At 40.8% G+C, this 22075-nt stretch overlaps 2 protein-coding genes and 1 long non-coding RNA gene across 3 annotated transcripts; 1 reads left to right on the top strand and 2 right to left on the bottom strand.

The window, feature by feature from the left end:
• Positions 1-216: 216 nt before the first annotated feature.
• LOC149979103 (uncharacterized) lies at positions 217-3639 on the bottom strand. The gene is made up of 2 exons (XR_016484797.1): positions 3198-3639; positions 217-3029 (listed from the first exon to the last, which is right to left on the bottom strand). It is a non-coding gene; the product is annotated as an uncharacterized LOC149979103 (long non-coding RNA).
• Positions 3640-13260: 9621 nt separating this feature from the next.
• Positions 13261-14426, top strand: LOC110539133 (avidin-related protein 1). The gene is made up of 4 exons (XM_036937234.2): positions 13261-13363; positions 13546-13759; positions 13936-14056; positions 14247-14426. The coding sequence occupies exons 1-4, from the start codon at positions 13298-13300 to the stop codon at positions 14278-14280; spliced, it is 435 nt and encodes a 144-aa protein (XP_036793129.2). The 5' UTR covers positions 13261-13297; the 3' UTR covers positions 14281-14426.
• Positions 14427-19457: 5031 nt separating this feature from the next.
• Positions 19458-20456, bottom strand: LOC149979104 (uncharacterized; the record flags this gene model as incomplete). Its single annotated transcript, XM_090191364.1, has 1 exon — positions 19458-20456. A coding segment is annotated over one exon (999 nt), but the record flags the coding sequence as incomplete, so codon positions are not given.
• Positions 20457-22075: the final 1619 nt, after the last annotated feature.

Consider the following 22075-nt stretch of genomic DNA (forward strand, 5'->3'; position numbering starts at 1 on the left):
ATGGCCAATAAACCCCGGCTAAGAGCTGTTCTTATGCACTACACAACGTGCCTGGACACCACCATCCCTGAGGTGCCTTATTACTATTATACACCGGTTACCAACGTAATTAGTAGTAATGTTTTGTCGTACATGTGGAAAACGGTCTGATTTACCATGGCTGTCAGCCAATCAGCATCCATTGCTTGAACCATCCTGTTTATAATGCACAACATCCTTGGTCTGAGGTTTTTTTATTGAGCAACTGGATGACAGGTGTTGGTCTCTATGGAGAGAGGTGTGATCGGCATCTGTTGAATTCTGATGGCTTTGATTGAAAGCCAAACATTTGCTGTACAGTACTAGCTAAGCAAAACATATCCCGAAGTCCTGATGGGGACTTCTGTCTCAATCCAGTCCTCTCTATATAGAGTTCATATGCCCAGTTAAATAAATGCAGCCTCATGGTGTTCTTTAAGTAACCTACACTCAGAAAGCTGTACAATCTGTTCAGTCCAATGACAGCGGCCCGGCTACTTGTAAAATGCAGCGGAAGGATGGGCCCGGGGATATGTTACCACCATTCATAGCCCCAATTCATAAATGGGGCTATGAATGCAAGGCCTGACAGTCCATGTGATCAACAGGATACAATAGATTTACACATATTTGGCTATATGTTTGTTTGCAAATGCTCAAAATGGGAGCGTTATAAATAATATATCATAAACAGGCCTACTCATAATTTGGATTATTTCAAGGTAAAACAGGTGTAGGAAGGTGGTTGTACTAGACTCATGAGCAGTGCTGACACATCATTCACGTTAGGTGGGGCTCCAAGAAATATATACACAGTTGAAGTCGGAAGTTTACATACACCTTAGCCAAATACATTTAAACTCAGGATTTCACAATTCCTGACATTTAATCCTAGTAAAAATCCCCTGTTTTAGGCCAGTTAGGATCGCCACTTTATTTTTACAATGTGAAATGTCAGAATAATAGTAGAGAATTATTTATTTGAGCTTATATTTCTTTCATCACATTCCCAGCGGGACAGAAGTTTACATGCACTCAATTAGTATTTGGTAGCATTGCCTTTAAATTGTTTGACTTGGGTCAAATGTTTTGGGTAGACTTCCACAAGCTTCCCACAATAAGTTGGGTGAATTGTGGCCCACTCCTGACAAAGCTGGTGTAACTGAATCAGGTTTGTAGGCCTCCTTGCTCGCACACACTTTCAGTTCTACCCACACATTTTCTATGGGATTGAGGTCAGGGCTTTGTGATGGCCACTCCAATAACTTTACTTTGTGGTCCTTAAGCTATTTTGCCCCAATTTTTGAAAGTATGCTTGGGGTCATTGTCCATTTAGAAGACCCATTTGCGACCAAGCTTTAACTTCCTGACTGATGTCTTGAGATGTTGCTTCAATATATTCACATGATTTTCCGTCTTCATGATGCCATCTATTTTGTGAAGTGCACCAGTCCCTCCTGCAGCAAAGCACCCCCACAACATTATGCTCCCACCCCCGTGCTTCACGGTTGGGATAGTGTTCTTCGGCTTGCAAGCCTCCGCCTTTTTCCTCCAAAAATAACAATGGTCATTGTGGCCAAACAGTTATATTTTTGTTTTCTCAGACCAGAGGACATTTCTCCAAAAAGTACAATCTTTGTCCCCATGTGCAGTTGCAAACCATAGTCTGGCATTTTATTGCGGTTTTTGAGCAGTGGCTTCTTCCTTGCTGAGCGGCTTTTCAGGTTATGTCGAAATAGGGCTCGTTTTACTGTGGATATTGATACTTTTGTACCTGTTTCCTCCAGCATCTTCATAAGGTCCTTTGCTGTTGTTGTGGGATTGATTTGCACTTCTCGCACCAAAGTATGTTCATCTCTAGGAGACAGAATGCATCTCCTTCCTGAGCGGTATGATGGCTGCGTGGTCCCATGGTGTTTAAACTTGCAAACTATTGTTTGTACAGATGAACTTGGTACCTTCAGGCATTTGGAAATTGCTCCCATGGATGAACCAGACTTGTGGAGGTCTAAAAATAAAATTGACTGATTTCTTTTGATTTTCCCATGATGTCAAGCAAAGAGGCACTGAGTTTGAAGGTAGGCCTTGAAATACATCCACATGTACACCTCTAATTGACTCAAATTATGTCAATTAGCCTATCAGAAGCTTCTAAAGTCATGATAATTTTCTGGAATTTTCCAAGCTGTTTAATGGCACAGTCAACTTAGTGAATGTCAACTTCTGACCCACTGGAATTGCGATACAGTGAATTATAACTTAAATAATCTGTCTGGAAATAATTGTTGGAAAATTTACTTGTGTCATGCACAAAGTAGATGTCCTAACCGACTTGCCAAAACTATAGTTTGATAACAAGAATCTTGTGGAGTGGTTGAAAAACGAGTTTTAATGACTCCAACCTAAGTGTATGTAAACTTTCGACTTCAACTGTACAGTGCTTTCGGAAAGTATTCAGACCCCTTAACTTTTTCCACATTTTTTTACGTTACAGCCTTATTCAAAAATGGATTAAAAAAATAATTCCCACTTATAAATCTACACACAATACCCCATAATGACAAAGCAAAAACTGTTTTTTAGAAATTTGCAAATTTATAAAAACTCATATCACATTTACATAAGTATTTAGACACTACTCAGTACTTTGTTGAAGAACCTTTGGCAGCAATTACAGCCTTGAGTCGTCTTGGGTATGACGCTACAAGCTTTGCACACCTGTATTTGGTGAGTTTCTTCCATTCTTCTCTGCAGATCCTCAAGCTCTGTCAGGTTGGATGGGGAGCATTGCTGCACAGCTATTTTCAAGTCACTCCAGAGATGTTCAATCGGGTTCAAGTCCGGGCCCTGGCTGGGCCACTCAAGGACATTCAGAGACTTGTCTTGAAGCCACTCTTGCGTTGTCTTGGCTGCGTGTTTATAGTCGTTGACCTGTTGGAAGTTGAGCGCTCTGGAGCAGGTTTTCAAAAAGGATCTATCTGTACTTTGCTCTGTGCATCTTCGTCTCGATCCTGACAAAAAAAAAAACAGCATGATGCAGATTTTGAAATGATGCTTTACAGCGAAAGCAATACAGGCGTTTGGGTAAGTTTATCAATCGCTCGACAAAACAATAAGTACACTTAGCATCAGATAACTTGGTCACGAAAATCAGAAAAGCAATCAAATTAATCGTTTACCTTTGATGATCTTCGGATGTTTTCACTCACGAGACTCCCAGTTAGACCACAAATGTTCCTTTTGTTCCATAAATATATTTTTTATATCCAAATACCTCCGTTAGTTTGGTGCGTTATGCCCAGGAATCCACTGGAAAGAGCGGTCACGACAACGCAGACAAAAATTCCAAATTATATCCATAATGTCCACAGAAACATGTCAGACGTTTTTTATAATCAAGCCTCAGGGTGTTTTTCAAATATTTATTCGAAAATATATCAACCGGGACAGTTGGCTTTTCACTAGGACCGGGAGAAACAATGGCCGCCTTTCTCTTTTGTGCACAACTCACTCTGAGAGCCCCCACCTATCCACTTACGCAATGTGGTCGTTCACGCTCATTCTTCAAAATAAAAGCCTGAAACTATGTCTGAAGACTGTTGACACCTTGAGGAAGCGATAGGAAAATGAATCTGGTTGATATCCCTTTAAATGGAGCAATGGGAGGCTATGGAACATGGAGTTTTCAAAATAAAAGCCACTTCCTGGTTTGATTTTTCTCTGGGTTTCGCCTGCAATATCAGTTCTGTTATACTCACAGACAATATTTTAACAGTTTGGGAAACTTTAGAGTGTTTTCTATCCTAATGTGTCAATTATATGCATATTCTAGCATCTGGTCCTGAGAAATAGGCCGTTTACTTTGGGAACGTCTAAAGAGGTTAAAAGGTAATTTACCACCTTCACAAGTGCAGTCTCAGTGCTATGATGGAGTCTAAAACCAGACTGAAGCATTTCGTATACATTGTTTGTCTTCAGGAAGGCAGTGAGTTGCAGCGCAACAGCCTTTTCTAAAAAAATTGAGAGGAATGGAAGATTCGATATAGGCCGATAGTTTTTGATATTTTCTGGGTCAAGGTTTGGCTTTTTCAAGAGAGGCTTTATTACTGCCACTTTTAGTGAGTTTGGTACACATCTGGTGGATAGAGAGCCATTTATTATGTTCAACACAGGAGGGCCAAGCACAGGAAGCAGCTCTTTCAGTAGTTTAGTTGGAATAGGGTCCAGTATGCAGCTTGAAGGTTTAGAGGCCATGATTATTTTCATCATTGTGTCAAGAGATATAGTACTAAAACACTTGTGTCTCTCTTGATCCTAGGTCCTGGCAGATTTGTGCAGACTCAGGACAACTGAGCTTTGAAGGAATACCCAGATTTAAAGAGGAGTCCGTCATTTGCTTTCTAATAATCATAATCTTTTCCTCAAAGAAGTTAATGAATTTTTTACTGCTGAAGTGAAAGTCATCCTCTCTTGGGGAATGTTGCTTTTTAGTTAGCTTTGCTACAGTATCAAAAGGAATTTCGGATTGTTCTTATTTTCCTCAATTATGTTGGAAAAATAGGATGATCGAGCAGCAGTAAGGGCTCTTCGATACTGCACGGTACTGTCTTTCCAAGCTAGTCGGAAGACTTCCAGTTTGGTGTGGCGCCATTTCCGTTCCAATTTTCTGGAAGCTTGCTTCAGAGCTCGGGTATTTTCTGTATACCACGGAGCTAGTTTCTTATGATAAATGTTTTTAGTTTTTAGGGGTGCAACTGCATCTAGGGTATTGTGCAAGGTTAAATTGAGTTCCTCAGTTAGGTGGTTAACTGATTTTTGTCCTCTGACGTCCTTGGGTAGACAGAGGGAGTCTGGAAGGACATCAAGGAATCTTTGTGTTGTCTGTGAATTTAAAGCACGACTTTTGATGTTCCTTGGTTGGGATCTGAGTAGATTATTTGTTGCAATTGCAAACGTAATAAAATGGTGGTCCGATAGTCCAGGATTATGAGGAAAAACATTTATTCCATGTCAACAACATTTATTCCATGGGACAAAACAAGGTCCAGTGTATGACTGTGACAGTGAGTAGGTCCAGAGACATGTTGGACAAAACCCACTGAGTCGATGATGGCTCCGAAAGCCTTTTGGAGTGGGTCTGTGGACTTTTCCATGTGAATATTAAAGTCACCAAAACTTAGAATATTATCTGCTATGACTACAAGGTCCAATAGGAATTCAGGGAACACAATGAGGAACGCTGTATATGGCCGAAGAGGCCTGTAAACAGTAGCTATAAAAAGTGATTGAGTAGGCTGCATAGATTTCATGACTAGAAGCTCAAAAGACGAAAAAGTCATTTTGGTATTTTTTTGTAAATTGAAATTTGCTATCGTAAATGTTAGCAACACCTCCGCCTTTGCGGGATGCACGGGTATATGGTCACTAGTGTAGCCAGGAGGTGAGGCCTCATTTAACACAGTAAATTCATCAGGCTTAAGCCATGTTTCAGTCAGGCCAATCTCACCAATGACTAGGGTTTTCAATTTGTCAGAGCTAATGGTGGGAAGCTTCGGCATCTCAGACCCCGTAACGGGAGGAGTTGAGACAAGAGAAGGTTCTGTCTCTGACTCCTACTCGTTGCTTAATGGGGAAAACCGGTTGAAAGTTTCTGTCTTTGCTGGACACTGGTTGAGCATTCCTACAGCATTTCCCTCCAGAAACCGGGAGAAAGATGTCCTGTTTCATGCTTTCCTACACTGAAATTACCCTTGCCTAACGATTGCGTCTGAAGCTGGGCTTGCAGCACAGCTATCCTCGCGGTAAGGCGGTCGTTCTCCTGTATATTATGAGTACAGGGACTGCAATTAGAAGGCATCATGTTAATGTTACTACTTAGCTTCGGCTGTTGGAGGTCCTGACGAACCACGTCCAGATAAAGCGTCCGGAGTGAAAAAGTTTAATGAAAAAAAGTTGAGTGAGGGAAAAAACAAAAATATAAACGGTAATTAAAAAGTAAAAACCGTAAAGTTGTCAGGTAGCAAAGTAAGGTTGGCAACAAAACGCACAGCAACACGTAAAAAAGTCTGCAAGTTGGGACCTGAAATGGCGTCATGACAAATGTCTGCTCTACCCAAAATTACAACCAACTAATTGCAGCATTACCACAAAAATGGAAGAGACTACCGTGTTCATTGGTACTTTCAATGCTGCAGACAGTTTTTTGGCATCCTTCCCCAGACATAATCCTGTTTCGGAGCTTTATGAACAATTCCTTTGACCTCGTGGCTTGGTTTTTTGCTCTGACATGCACTATCAACTGTGGGACCTGATATAGACAGGTGTGTGCCTTTCCAAATCATGTCCAATCATTTGAATCTACCACAGGTGGACTCCAATCAAGTTGTCGAAACATCTCAAGGATGATCGATGGAAACAAGATGCACCTGAGCTCAATTGAGTCTCATAGCAAAGTGTCTGAATACTTATGTAAATGTGATTGTGTGCTGATTGCTGAGGATTTTTTATTTATTTAATCTATTTTAGAATAAGGCTGTAACGTAACAAAATGTGGAAAAAGTTAAGGGGTCTGAATACTTTCCGAAGGCACTGTATATATATACATTTATTTTCTGTATTTAATGTTATTTTGGAATTGATACGTGTCACATACCAGTTTGCAAACAATGTAAAAAAAAAGATCATTGAGTTAATAAAGCCGCATACAAACTCTTTTTTTGCTTTCTTGATTAAGGCAGCTCCACAATGCAGGTATTTCAACCTAGCTCAGTGCTTTCTGTGCTGCAGCCAACATAAAATACGGAGCATAGAGATTGGTAATGTTCTCTAGTTCCGCCGTGATTGGCTCAGTGTTCTGTCACTCATGGGGACACTATGTCACCACAAAATCTATGGGAGAGCTCGAAAATTCAAGCCCCTTGGGTGCTGCCATAGATTTACATTAGAAGTGCCCATCCAAGAAGGCTCAAGGTCATTGGCCACAGATAAAATGATGGTTATATCTACGGTAGCTTTGATTGTGCTGATCATGTCAACATTATACTTTCAAGATCTTAGCTAGCAAGCTAGTCAAGCAGTCATCGGCATGCATCAAGTTGACAATCTACTGGCAAATCCTTTTCAATCCTTGTCATATGAAGAGAAATTATAGATAAAACAAATCGGTGCTAATCGGCCATTTGACATAAATATTATACAACAAGTTGGAAATCGCAAATTCAACAATGAGTGGGTTGAAAGTGAATCAGTGTCTAACTGCAAGCATTGCAAAGCAATCACTAGCTTGCTATTCAGTGGAGCGGGTGTGCAGTCCAAGTCTGGGTTTAAGGGTCTCTTTTCCAAGTTTAAAAGGATAAACATTCAACACCATGGGTCAGAAAAGGTTGAATACAAAGCTGGGAGGAGGTGCTCTTGTTCTCCATGGACTTTACAATGTCCCAGAACTTTTTGGAGTTAGAGCTACAGGATGCAAATTTCTGCCTGAAGAAGCTGGCCTTGGCTTTCCTGACTGACTGTGTGTATTGGTTCCTGGTTCCGGACTATTCGATGCTATTGCAGTCCGCCACAGGATGTTTTTGTGCTGGTCGAGGGCAGTCAGGTCTGGAGTGAACCAAGGGCTATATCTGTTCTTAGTTCTGCATTTTTTGAACGGAGCATGCTTATCTAAAATGGTGAGGAAGTTACTTTTAAAGAATGACCAGGCATCCTCAACTGACGGGAAGAGGTCAATAGCCTTCCAGGATACCCGGGCCAGGTCGATTAGAAAGGCCTGCTCGCAGAAGTGTTTTAGGGAGCGTTTGACAGTGATGATGGGTGGTCGTTTGACTGCGGATCCGTAGCGGATACAGGCAATGAGGCAGTGATCGCTGAGATCCTGGTTGAAGCCAGCAGAGGTGTATTTGGAGGGCCAGTTGGTCAGGATGACGTCTATGAGGGTGCCCTTGTTTACAGATTTAGGTTTGTACCTGGTGGGTTCCTTGATGATTTGTGTGAGATTGAGGGCATCTAGCTTAGATTGTAGGACTGCCGGGGTGTTAAGCATATCCCAGTTTAGGTCACCTAACAGAACAAACTCTGACGCTAGATGGGGGGCAATCAATTCACAAATGGTGAATGATGCTGAATGAACTGTTTCGCTGCCATACAAGGCTCCGCTGATAGCCAGGTGTAGCAATGATAAAGATTCACTCCATGGTGCTGAAAAGAACGCTCTGCTGTTGGGACAGCTTTATGTAAGCCCTAACAGTTTGTGGGCACCGTTTGTCACCGTTATAGTGCAATTCATGTATTGTTCAGTGTTGTGTTGTGTAGTGGCTTTGCTGGCATGCATTTAAAATACCTGTATATATTTTTTGGTTTGCCCCACCAGGATTTACTTACTAAAATCGCCACTCCTCATCAGAAATGTATATGTTATTATTCAGGAATATATGTCTATACTATATTACATTATAAGACAATTGAACAGCATGACATATCCCAGATTGTGCCATTTATTAATATTCATAATTTCAAGAAGGCAGTGTAGCCTGCCATGTAAAACAACCAAGAAAAAGTGTTCAATTAAAGATGCATGGTGTAGAAATCGCTTCACCATTTCCTGGTTGCTAAAATTTGAATGGTTTGCTTAATTTCAGATTATGTGACAAAACAAGCAAGTATAGTGTAGAGAATCATTGTACCATCTAAACCACTGTGAAATGTCTTTCCATAACTAAAAATATATTTTCAGCTGTTTGGAGCTGGCATACAAAACTGAAAGTAAAAGACACAAAAATGAAACTTAAGAACCGGAAGCATAGAAAAAGCGCACATAGAACAAATATACCCCTTCTTAGACTTTCAATGAGAATGACAGATCTATAACAAAAATGTCTATGTGAATTTCGTTGGTTTGCCCAAAAAGTTACATATTGCAGCTGTAAATATTGACATTTTGCACATTATAAAAGGCAAGCTTGTTCCTTTGATTTGATATCAAATGTCAAACAAAAATCAAAGTGACTTCTCCGCTGACTCAACCTGAAGTATAAGGGATACTCTTGCTAATAGGACATAATGTCTTGGTACTATTATGATTGTGATTTATCTCCCAAGTGTCGCACTTATGTTTTCTGTGTAAGGTTTCTGTGATCGAACTCAGAATGATCCCACTGACTTTCGAAATCGTGCGCCTCGACATCTGAATTCCTAGGGATTTCTTCTACTTGAGTCTGATATATACCGTTGTGGTCCTCATATGTATTAATCGAAACGATTTGTTGGTTGTGATGGTCGCCGTTGCTGTACACCGTGTTATCATACCACTCTCCTCTCGGATTCTGTCGTCCTCTGTACAAAGCATCCGGAAGAAGAGTCATACATCGGGATAAAGATGGGGGATTTAAAAGCAGAGTATCATCGACAACAGTTGATGGCAACGGTTGGGGATCAACCTCCCACTGCTGAGGTGCGCTCTCATGACCTTCGTCTCTATTGAGTGGGGAGGAATCCGCGGCTGCTCTCATCATGAGTGTGTGGCTTCAGGGTGGTTCCAACAGTATTTCCCTAGTCTAGTCCTGGTTCTGAAACAAAAAGATGCAACAAATAGCTACCAATACATCACTCTTGAGCAGTCACAATAAATAAGGGGGAGCAAATCTGATGTAAACTGATGTAAACCGAAGGTTGTATTTAGAGTTATTACTTGAATGTTATGTGCTTGGGCACTGATCTTGTCTTTTGTGAAAATTGATAACAAATCATAATATGTATGCAATCTTGCTTACACCCATTGGTGGCATATCACACAGTTTCACAAGGCCCCCGCAAGGTTTTTGTAATTTGTTGTTTTTGCGGAAAATAGCTAACTGTCTGCAATTATACACATTTTGCCATGGGGCAGAGAGAAAATATTGAGATGTATAGCTAATTTCCTGCTAATCTATATATTTTGCCATGAGGCTGAGAGAAAATGTTGCAGTTTTAAAGCTAATTTCCTGTAAATCTAAACATTTTGTCATGGTTTATGACGTGTTCATATTGGGGAGGGGGCCCAACGTTCAGACCCTAACAAAAAAACAACTAATATATATATATTTATAGTATTAGTGGTACGTCAGTGGCACCCATTCATGTCATTATTTTCAGTGGATTATATTACAATAACAAATCTGTGCCTATATGGGTCGTATATGCAGCTTTATTAACAAATAAAAATCATTGAAGATGACAAAAAAAATAGGAAAAGTACAGAATAACGTGCCTGGCAAATCAGTGAAAAACAACAAGAGTTCAGAGTCCAGGTTATTATAGGATCCCTCTGGTTTAGCCTAATCAATGGCCTTGTATGACCCTTAGATGCCAGGATCAATGGCTTTGATTACTGGAGGAACACCTCCGTCATGAGTGTTGAACGCCCACACTGCTCAATGCTGCTTGATGGAGAGCCCTCCGTGCCTGGTTACCAAGGTGCTCTGACAACTGTGGAGCTCCAGAAAAACATTTCCAACAAAATTAGAGTGAAAATTTGAAGTTTATGAAACAAGAATCATAATATAAATATGTTATATCACTGAGGTATGCGAAAATGTATCTTGAGTAATGGTGGTATAGGCCTACCTGCTGTAAACATGGATAGACACAGAATGCCTGATAGTTCAAATAAACTAATCTGCATAATTAATCTGTTGAAGATCGTCTTTGAGTATCGAAAGACAATGTAACTAAACTACCACATAAAAATAAACAAAAATCTCAGTATTCCAGCTTCACACGATTCTGTAACTCCATCACTGATAGTAATGTGTTGTTTCTGAGAGGAACCTGTCTGGTATACACGCACGCACGGACACACACACACACACACACACACACACACACACACACACACACACCTAAAGCAATAAAGTTTGATCATCCTAATTAAATAATTTACCCCATGTGAGGCCAGTCTAGTGTGTTTCACTCATTAAAATATAGGTTTTTTATGCAATACCATAAAACCATAGTGTGTAATTTCTGTCAGTTAAATTACAGGATATTGAATGTTAGTGGAAATAGTGTAAATATCCAATCAAAAGTCACAGTTCTTGAGGTGGGGTAGAATATGGCAAGTCATGGGAAAATCTAAATAGCATACTCCTTTGTCATGACGTTGGCCTGGGGGTAGGTTTATGACAGTCATAAATACATTTTCCCCCCTTTTTCCTCTCTCTACCCTACTGATGTTACATTTGCAAACCCCTTTGGTTAACATAGAGATTCTGGGAAAATCCGAAGGTGGGGGGAAATGAACTATATTCTGGTAATCCGACCAATTGAACATATGCGGTGGTACTTATTGAATATGATGTCAGTTCGGGTGCCATCTGGGACATTCTCATCAATGATAAGATGACAAACTCTACGGTGGAAAGTCTACACATCAGAGTTATCGGATTCACATGGAATTGTTGTTCAATTTAAATCTTTGAATATGAAATTATTCGTGATGGGATGAAATGTGATTTTAGCTTCTAAAATGTGAGATTTGGGTTTTCATAAGGTTAGGGCTCTGCTCAATCAGTGGCCCACCCCTGTGAAGGGACATGGGCTATAAAACTTTTAAAACACTCCCTCCTCTCCCTTCCTATATAAAGCCTTGACGACAATATAACCTCCTGTTCCGAGGATATGAGGACGACGGTCCGATGTCAGAATGGTTCAGATAATAACTACAGAAGAAGCCAACATCAGCGTGAGCTTTGGTTGCGAATGGTATGAACTTTGAACTCTTATTCACTACAGAAGTGATACCTCCTAGCCGTTGAGTTAGCAACAGCAGCTGCAAACGCAGGTTCGGAAGGAACTGACAAGAGTATTCCGTCTACCACACAACGACGTTACTACAACGTATCCAATTTACCAGCAGAGATATTCTTCAAAAGACAAAGGACTCGGTTGGGCAACACGGCCTTCCATCTTCCACCAGCCTACTGAAGCGCAGCTCAGAGTAAATATTTATTGCATTTTCCTTTTCCAAATGTGCGGTAATTTAGAATGCATAAGATTCTGTATTTACGATAGCACAGCTTCTCCCTGTGTCCCTCCGTCTTCCCGCTCTTTCACTCAAACCCAGCCCCTTTTCGTTTGTGTAACCAGCTGTCATATCTGTTCCGCCCGCCAGGGATGTTTTCCTTTATGACGTAATTTGTAATCAAGGTATGATTAATGATGTGTTTGTGTAATTCTGTGTGATTAGTTAGGTATTTAGCAAATAAATAATTAAACCACATTTTGTATTGCTGATTCTACTTGCTAGCCAGGGATCGTGCAGATAACCAAGAATGTACAACTTTCAGATGAGACTGAATTAAGGTGAGGATTAATATTGACTGCTATTGATGTAAAATATTACTAGGTCTTTAAGAGTTTATTCGGAAGATAGCAGCTCTATAAATATTATTTTGTGGTGCCCCGGCTCTCTAGTTAATTACATTTACATGATTAGCTCAATCAGGTAATATTAATTGCGTGAAAATTATTTTATAGAATAGAATGTCATATAATTTAATCCGGCATAGCCAAAGACAAGACACCTTCCTACTGCTCAAAGCTCAATTGAAGGATAAGGTCAGAGGGGCGGGACCTCTGGCTTTCTCATCCAATGGGTTTTGAGAATGAGGCGAGGCGAGAGGACGCTAGGAGAATGCAATTGAGATTCTCTCATGGTGTTGATTGCATAAGGTGACTGGCAAAACTTTATTGCTTTCACAATGTGCTTAATGCTCTACTCTGACTGACACATTTACACATCAAGCCTTCAGTAGAATATAACCATAGGAGAGTGTCTGGTATGGGGTTTATTAATGAAAATGTGAAAATCCATTTATCATCATTTGGATATTGGATAACTTTTTGATATTTCTGACTTAACTCACATAAAAGTTTGGATGGCAACCTGGTTCATGTGTGAGAATTGTCTAGACAGGGGTGTACATTTCATTGGCCAATTGGTTAACCTACAGCCAATAAACTAGAAACTCTTGTGAGAGGACTTGTGTTGATAAAGAGGAAACACCTGCTGCAAATGTTCAAATTAGGGGTGCATTTCAATAGTCCTCTTTTCCTCTCCTTTCCTCAATATGCATTTACTTGTAATTGCTGGTAAGAAGTGACAGCTTAACTATTGAGATGTTCATCAATTAAGTCTTGTTAGAAAGGGCAGGTGCTGATTGGTTTGGGGGAGTGTATTGTAACTTGGTAAACCAGTATAAGAAGGGAATGAGCTATTCAGTAAAGCAACTTGAAATAATCAAACATGGTGAGCTTTGTTGCAAAGTATATCAGTGTCCATGCTGTGGTTTTGGGACTGCTGCTTCCTCAGGTAAACATATAATTAATCAGTGGGCTCCACTATTACAATTTGAGCAGTGTAACAAATATAGATCAAGTAGTAGGTAGAAATCAGAGACTTGCTTTTACTTCCTGTTTTAGATATACTATGTCATGAAATGTATCTGCTGTTATTGACACAGTGGTGACCTTATTTTGCATGTGTTCTCCCAGGCAATCCCATGCAATGTGACGGGAGTGTGGCGAAATGAGCTGGGCTCTGTGCTTGATATTGAGGCGGTCGGTTCTGAGCTCCGAGGCTGTTATCAGAGTGCAGTGGAGACTGCTCCAGGAGTCACGGGTCCAGAACACCAGGCCAAACTACTGGGTGTGACTAGTAATCGGGGTCTGCAAACCTCTGTGGCGTTCTCTGTGTTATGGGAGGCAGGTGTGTAAACCTTGAAGTGTTCAGCAAGGTCTAATGTTGTGCAATATTTAGATAAGAAATGCCTCTAACTTCTTGCACCACTTCTCTCCAACTTTCCACAACGTGGCCCTTGTTTCAATCTGAATTACCTTGACTGTAACAATAGATGTGACTGGTCAAATGCCATGCACCCCCAGGTTCCTGTAGCTCTTGGGTTGGTCAGTGTTTCCAACTGCCTGATGGGATGCGAGTGCTGAAAACCCTGTGGATGATGCGTTCTGTCGCTTCATGCCCTGCAGACAACTGGAAGAGTACCAGGTAGCCTACAGCTCCTCACTACTTAGCATAAGGGGGGGGGGGGGGATGTTACTGTAGAATACAATTGCCCTTCACTAAAAGCCTACTGACATGAGAGCTACAGAGGTATACTCAATGTTTTTAGTGATAATTTAGCACTATTGGGCATATTTGTATTCCACTTGTGTTTTAGACATTCTTTTATCATTAGGATGGGAGAGGATACGTTCGTCTTCATTTCCTGAAAGCAGAATGTACTGATCATCTGACTGCTGCATTTGGTTTGCTGCCCTCTACTGAATTTCCTTTGAACTCTCTCTGTAGAAATAATCTGTTTTATACTCCCTGGGTTGCTCTCTCATCCATGCAATAAATTATGTAACTTGTTCAATTCCTGAATACAAATGTGTTATTTACCTTGTCTTGCCTGACATAAATACAAGTTTAAACTCTGATGGGGATATGTTTGGGTTTATTCTCCAACAAACGGTCTGTCAAATGAACATGGGTGGGATAAACTATTGTTTAAGACATTACAGAGCTTTAGGTTTCTATGCCAAGGTAATAAACCTCTTGACCACTATTACATGCACACCAATTTCCTGTACTGGTCAGGTTAGTTGTGTAGTCTACTTGAGTTGTTGCATGTGACCATCCTGTTTACAATGACTGGAAAAAGCTTGTCTCCCGGTATAGTTTAGTTTTTTTGGATGGGCGACTGTGGCATGTACACACCTTATCCAGTTTGCTGTTTTTTTGCAGGTTGTGCAGGCCCAGTATTGCATATCATGGGTGCTGTGTGATTTCATGTGATGGTCAAACAAATACTTCAAAAAGTAGGCTCCCTGTGCAGGTCAATCCACTTTTGTTGATACTCTTAGTGGCTACCTTAACCCCTAATTTAGAACTTTCTACTTATTGAAATTTCAGGTAGGCCATATTTTGTACATTTGTCAATTTATAATTAGGCCTACATGTAGCTTGTCAACTTGTTGCCCCAGAAGATGGAATGACTGCTCAATAGAATGTTGTGCATTGATAATACATTAATCACCAGTAAAGTTGCCTGTTTCCTTTAGGCACCAGGAAGAACACAACACAAACAGTGGAATGATATGTCTTGCACAAAATGTCAATCTAAGTGAATTAACATGACTTGGGTGGGTATTTTGTGGTTGAGATACTGTCTGCATAAGTGTCAACACATTACACATGCATTTTATCTTTGCTTGTTGGGGTTCATTCCTTGTTAGTCATTTGTGATGTTAGCATTCTGACCATATCTAAGTAAATCAAAAACCTTGAATGCAATTGCAGACAGGTTGACAACAGGAAAAAAGCATGTGTTTGTGTAAAATGGATGGTTTTATAGAACCACCTCTCCAAAACCAAAATAAGTATTGATCGCTGCATTACTTCCCAATATATATAAAGGATGATTAAGCAATGAGACTCGAAGATGTGGTATATGGCCAATAAACCCCGGCTAAGAGCTGTTCTTATGCACTACACAACGTGCCTGGACACCACCATCCCTGAGGTGCCTTATTACTATTATACACCGGTTACCAACGTAATTAGTAGTAATGTTTTGTCGTACATGTGGAAAACGGTCTGATTTACCATGGCTGTCAGCCAATCAGCATCCATTGCTTGAACCATCCTGTTTATAATGCACAACATCCTTGGTCTGAGTTTTTTTTATTGAGCAACTGGATGACAGGTGTTGGTCTCTATGGAGAGAGGTGTGATCGGCATCTGTTGAATTCTGATGGCTTTGATTGAAAGCCAAACATTTGCTGTACAGTACTAGCTAAGCAAAACATATCCCGAAGTCCTGATGGGGACTTCTGTCTCAATCCAGTCCTCTCTATATAGAGTTCATATGCCCAGTTAAATAAATGCAGCCTCATGGTGTTCTTTAAGTAACCTACACTCAGAAAGCTGTACAATCTGTTCAGTCCAATGACAGCGGCCCGGCTACTTGTAAAATGCAGCGGAAGGATGGGCCCGGGGATATGTTACCACCATTCATAGCCCCAATTCATAAATGGGGCTATGAATGCAAGGCCTGACAGTCCATGTGATCAACAGGATACAATAGATTTACACATATTTGGCTATATGTTTGTTTGCAAATGCTCAAAATGGGAGCGTTATAAATAATATATCATAAACAGGCCTACTCATAATTTGGATTATTTCAAGGTAAAACAGGTGTAGGAAGGTGGTTGTACTAGACTCATGAGCAGTGCTGACACATCATTCACGTTAGGTGGGGCTCCAAGAAATATATACACAGTTGAAGTCGGAAGTTTACATACACCTTAGCCAAATACATTTAAACTCAGGATTTCACAATTCCTGACATTTAATCCTAGTAAAAATCCCCTGTTTTAGGCCAGTTAGGATCGCCACTTTATTTTTACAATGTGAAATGTCAGAATAATAGTAGAGAATTATTTATTTGAGCTTATATTTCTTTCATCACATTCCCAGCGGGACAGAAGTTTGCATGCACTCAATTAGTATTTGGTAGCATTGCCTTTAAATTGTTTGACTTGGGTCAAATGTTTTGGGTAGACTTCCACAAGCTTCCCACAATAAGTTGGGTGAATTGTGGCCCACTCCTGAGAGAGCTGGTGTAACTGAATCAGGTTTGTAGGCCTCCTTGCTCGCACACACTTTCAGTTCTACCCACACATTTTCTATGGGATTGAGGTCAGGGCTTTGTGATGGCCACTCCAATAACTTTACTTTGTGGTCCTTAAGCTATTTTGCCCCAATTTTTGAAAGTATGCTTGGGGTCATTGTCCATTTAGAAGACCCATTTGCGACCAAGCTTTAACTTCCTGACTGATGTCTTGAGATGTTGCTTCAATATATTCACATGATTTTCCGTCTTCATGATGCCATCTATTTTGTGAAGTGCACCAGTCCCTCCTGCAGCAAAGCACCCCCACAACATTATGCTCCCACTCCCGTGCTTCACGGTTGGGATAGGCTTGCAAGCCTCCGCCTTTTTCCTCCAAAAATAACAATGGTCATTGTGGCCAAACAGTTATATTTTTGTTTTCTCAGACCAGAGGACATTTCTCCAAAAAGTACAATCTTTGTCCCCATGTGCAGTTGCAAACCATAGTCTGGCATTTTATTGCGGTTTTTGAGCAGTGGCTTCTTCCTTGCTGAGCGGCTTTTCAGGTTATGTCGAAATAGGGCTCGTTTTACTGTGGATATTGATACTTTTGTACCTGTTTCCTCCAGCATCTTCATAAGGTCCTTTGCTGTTGTTGTGGGATTGATTTGCACTTCTCGCACCAAAGTATGTTCATCTCTAGGAGACAGAATGCATCTCCTTCCTGAGCGGTATGATGGCTGCGTGGTCCCATGGTGTTTATACTTGCAAACTATTGTTTGTACAGATGAACTTGGTACCTTCAGGCATTTGGAAATTGCTCCCATGGATGAACCAGACTTGTGGAGGTCTAAAAATAAAATTGACTGATTTCTTTTGATTTTCCCATGATGTCAAGCAAAGAGGCACTGAGTTTGAAGGTAGGCCTTGAAATACATCCACATGTACACCTCTAATTGACTCAAATTATGTCAATTAGCCTATCAGAAGCTTCTAAAGTCATGATAATTTTCTGGAATTTTCCAAGCTGTTTAATGGCACAGTCAACTTAGTGAATGTCAACTTCTGACCCACTGGAATTGCGATACAGTGAATTATAACTTAAATAATCTGTCTGGAAATAATTGTTGGAAAATGTACTTGTGTCATGCACAAAGTAGATGTCCTAACCGACTTGCCAAAACTATAGTTTGATAACAAGAATCTTGTGGAGTGGTTGAAAAACGAGTTTTAATGACTCCAACCTAAGTGTATGTAAACTTTCGACTTCAACTGTACAGTGCTTTCGGAAAGTATTCAGACCCCTTAACTTTTTCCACATTTTGTTATGTTACAGCCTTATTCAAAAATGGATTAAAAAAATAATTCCCACTTATAAATCTACACACAATACCCCATAATGACAAAGCAAAAACTGTTTTTTAGAAATTTGCAAATTTATAAAAACTCATATCACATTTACATAAGTATTTAGACACTACTCAGTACTTTGTTGAAGAACCTTTGGCAGCAATTACAGCCTTGAGTCGTCTTGGGTATGACGCTACAAGCTTTGCACACCTGTATTTGGTGAGTTTCTTCCATTCTTCTCTGCAGATCCTCAAGCTCTGTCAGGTTGGATGGGGAGCATTGCTGCACAGCTATTTTCAAGTCACTCCAGAGATGTTCAATCGGGTTCAAGTCCGGGCCCTGGCTGGGCCACTCAAGGACATTCAGAGACTTGTCTTGAAGCCACTCTTGCGTTGTCTTGGCTGCGTGTTTATAGTCGTTGACCTGTTGGAAGTTGAGCGCTCTGGAGCAGGTTTTCAAAAAGGATCTATCTGTACTTTGCTCTGTGCATCTTCGTCTCGATCCTGGCAAAAAAAAAACAGCATGATGCTGCCACCACCATGCGTCACTGTAGGCATGGTGCCAGGTTTCCTATAGATGTGACGCTTGGCATTCAGGACAAAGAGTTCAATCTTGGTTTCATCAGACTAGAGAATTGTTTCTCATAGTCTGAGAGTCCTTTAGGTGCCTTATGTCAAACTCCAAGCGGGCTGTCATGTGCTTTTTACTGAGGATTGGCTTCTGTCTGGCCACTCTACCATAAAAACCTGATTGGTATAGTGCTGCCAAAGAGACATGTTGGACAAAACCCACTGAGTCGATGATGGCTCCGAAAGCCTTTTGGAGTGGGTCTGTGGACTTTTCCATGTGAATATTAAAGTCACCAAAACTTAGAATATTATCTGCTATGACTACAAGGTCCGATAGGAATTCAGGGAACACAATGAGGAACGCTGTATATGGCCGAAGAGGCCTGTAAACAGTAGCTATAAAAAGTGATTGAGTAGGCTGCATAGATTTCATGACTAGAAGCTCAAAAGATGAAAAAGTATTTTTTTTATTTTTTTGTAAATTGAAATTTGCTATCGTAAATGTTAGCAACACCTCTGCCTTTGCGGGATGCACGGGTATATGGTCACTAGTGTAGCCAGGAGGTGAGGCCTCATTTAACACAGTAAATTCATCAGGTTTAAGCCATGTTTCAGTCAGGCCATTGTCATCAAGATTATGATCAGTGATTAGTTCATTGACTATAATTGCCTTTGAAGTAAGGGATCTAACATTAAGTAGCCCTATTTTGAGATGTGCGGTATCACAATCTCTTTCAATAATGACAGGTCAAGGCACAGACACGGTCTCAATGGGGATAGCTGAGCTGACTACACTGGCTGTGCTAGTGGCAGACTCCACTAAGTTGACAGGCTGGCTAACAGCCTGCTGCCTGGCCTGCACCCTATTTCATTGTGGAGCTAAAGGAGTTAGAGCCCTGTTTATGTTGGTAGATAAGATGAGAGCACCCCTCCAGCTAGGATGGAGTCCGTCACTCCTTAGCAGGCCAGGCTTGGTCCTGTTTGTGGGTGAGTCCCAGAAAGAGGGCCAATTATCTACAAATTCTATATTTTGGGAGGGACAGAAAACAGTTTTCAACCAGCGATTGAGTTGTGAGACTCTGCTGTAGAGCTCATCACTCCCCCTAACTGGGAAGGGGCCAGAGACAATTACTCGATGCCAAAACATATTTCTAAATGATTTACACGCTGAAGCTATGTTGCGCTTGGTGACCTCTGACTGTTTCATCCTAACATTGTTGGTGCCGACGTGGATAACAATAGCTCTATACTCTCTACACTCGCCAGTTTTAGCCTTAGCCAGCAACATCTTCAGATTATCCTTAACGTCGGTAGCCCTGCCCCCTGGAAAACAGTGTATGATCAATGGATGATTCGTTTTAAGTCTAATACTGCGGGTAATGGAGTCGCCAATGACTAGGTTTTTCAATTTGTCAGAGCTAATGGTGGGAAGCTTCGGCGTCTCAGACCCTGTAACGGGAGGAGTGGAGACAAGAGAAGGTACGGCCTCTGACTCCGACTCATTGCTTAATGGGGAAAACCAGTTGAAAGTTTCTGTCGGCTCAATGAGCAACACTGGTTGAGCATTCCTACAGCATTTCCCTCCAGAAACCGTGAGAAAGATGTCCGGCTGCGGGGACCGTGCGAGGGGATTTATAATAACGTTACTATCTGTACTTGCTGGTGGCACAGACACTGTTTCATCCCTTCCTACACTGAAATGACCCTTGCCTAACGATTGCGTCTGAAGCTGGGCTTGTAGCACAGCTATCCTTGCCGTAAGGCGATAGTTCTCCTGAAAGTTATGAGTACAGGGACTGCAATTAGAAGGCATCATGTTACTACTTAGCTTCGGCTGTTGGAGGTCCTGAAGAACCACGTCCAGATAAAGCGTCCGGAGTGAAAAAGTTTAATGAAAAAAAGTTGATTGAGGGAAAAACTAAAATATAAACGGTAATTAAAAAGTAAAAACCGTAAAGTTGTCAGGTAGCAAAGTAAGGTTGGCAACAAAACGCACAGCAACATGTAAAAAAGTCTGCAAGTTCTGACCGGAAATGGCGTCACGACAAATGTCTGCTCTACCCAAAATTACAACCAACTAATTGCAGCATTACCACAAAAATGGAATAGACTACCGTGTTCATTGGTACTTTCAATGCTGCAGACATTTTTTGGTATCCTTCCCCAGACATAATCCTGTTTCGGAGCTTTACGAACAATTCCTTTGACCTCGTAGCTTGTTTCTTTGCTCTGACATGCACTATCAACTGTGGGACCTGATATAGACAGGTTTGTGCCTTTCCAAATCATGCCCAATCATTTGAATCTACCATAGGTGGACTCCAATCTAAGCTAGTCAAGCAGTCATCGTCATGCATCAAGTTGACAATCTATTGGCAAATCCTTTTCAATCCTTGTCATATGAAGAGAAATTATAGATAAAACGTATCGGTGCTAAGCGGCCATTTGACATAAATATTATACAACAAGTTGGAAATCGCAAATTCAACAATGAATGGGTTGAAAGTGAATCAGTGTCTAACTGCAAGCATTGCAAAGCAATCACTAGCTTGCTTTTCAGTGGAGTGGGTGTGCAGTCCAAGTCTGGGTTTAAGGGTCTCTTTTCCAAGTTTAAAAGGATAAACATTCAACACCATGGGCCTGAAAAGGTTGAATACATTGGCCATGCTGTCAATCCAGCATGACTTCTGCAGCGTTCAAAACAACTGGAAACTTGGAACTGGGAAATCTCAGACTTCAGTAAGTCCAAGACAACTGGGAACTCTGAAAAAACTAGCTCTGACTTGGAAAATATGTTTTGAATGGTCATCCAACTCAGAATTCCAAGTTGGGAACTCTAGAGCTCCAACCTGAAGATCACTGACGTCATGATTTAACCTTGTTTTTTTTTCCAGAGTTCCCAGTTGTTTTGAAAGCACCATGAATCCAGAGAATGCCACACTTTGATGACAAAATTTGCCCCCAAAGACCTCAGCACCACTTTCCTGTTCAAGAGAGCACAGCACAACAAGTCCAACAATGTCTTGTATGCTGTTGCATAAATTATATAATATGCCAGGGTGATATGTATAGTGTAGCTAAGAAAGTAATACTAAGTATATGTTGTGTAGTAAGCTGTTAGTAGCCCATGTGCCTCACCATAATAATTTGGTCCCTTTCCACCTCATAATTTAGCCTAATGTTCTGCCTTGGTGGTGCACATGTAGCCTATAGCCTGTTTTAGAGAAATGTAATCATTCAAAATTGTCAGAGCTTTCATTGTCTGCTCATATGCCCCCTTTGTTTATCCCATGTTTCTGACTTGGTGTACAGAAGAATGCTGTAAGAACGGCCCATGCTCTGAATTCTGTCGCTGTACATTTCAAAATTGCTGAACAAATAGTTATATTGACTACGTCTAATTAATGTTGTCATTGAAATTACGGATTGCCTATTATCCGCTCACCGTCCCCTTATGCCATAGTTTGTATATCTCAATTGTCAGTA

The sequence above is a fragment of the Oncorhynchus mykiss genome, chromosome 12, assembly GCF_057628025.1.
Source record: "Oncorhynchus mykiss isolate SJ-2025 chromosome 12, ASM5762802v1, whole genome shotgun sequence".
NCBI classification, from domain to species: domain Eukaryota; kingdom Metazoa; phylum Chordata; class Actinopteri; order Salmoniformes; family Salmonidae; genus Oncorhynchus; species Oncorhynchus mykiss.

Excerpts from the sequence above, each read along its gene's own strand:
- LOC110539133 (XM_036937234.2), top strand. The coding sequence starts at position 13,298 with ATGGTGAGCTTTGTTGCAAAGTATATCAGTGTCCATGCTGTGGTTTTG. Across the intron at positions 13,364-13,545 it reads TGGGACTGCTGCTTCCTCAG|GCAATCCCATGCAATGTGAC; the intron begins GTAAACATATAA and ends GTGTTCTCCCAG. Across the intron at positions 13,760-13,935 it reads CTCTGTGTTATGGGAGGCAG|GTTCCTGTAGCTCTTGGGTT; the intron begins GTGTGTAAACCT and ends ATGCACCCCCAG.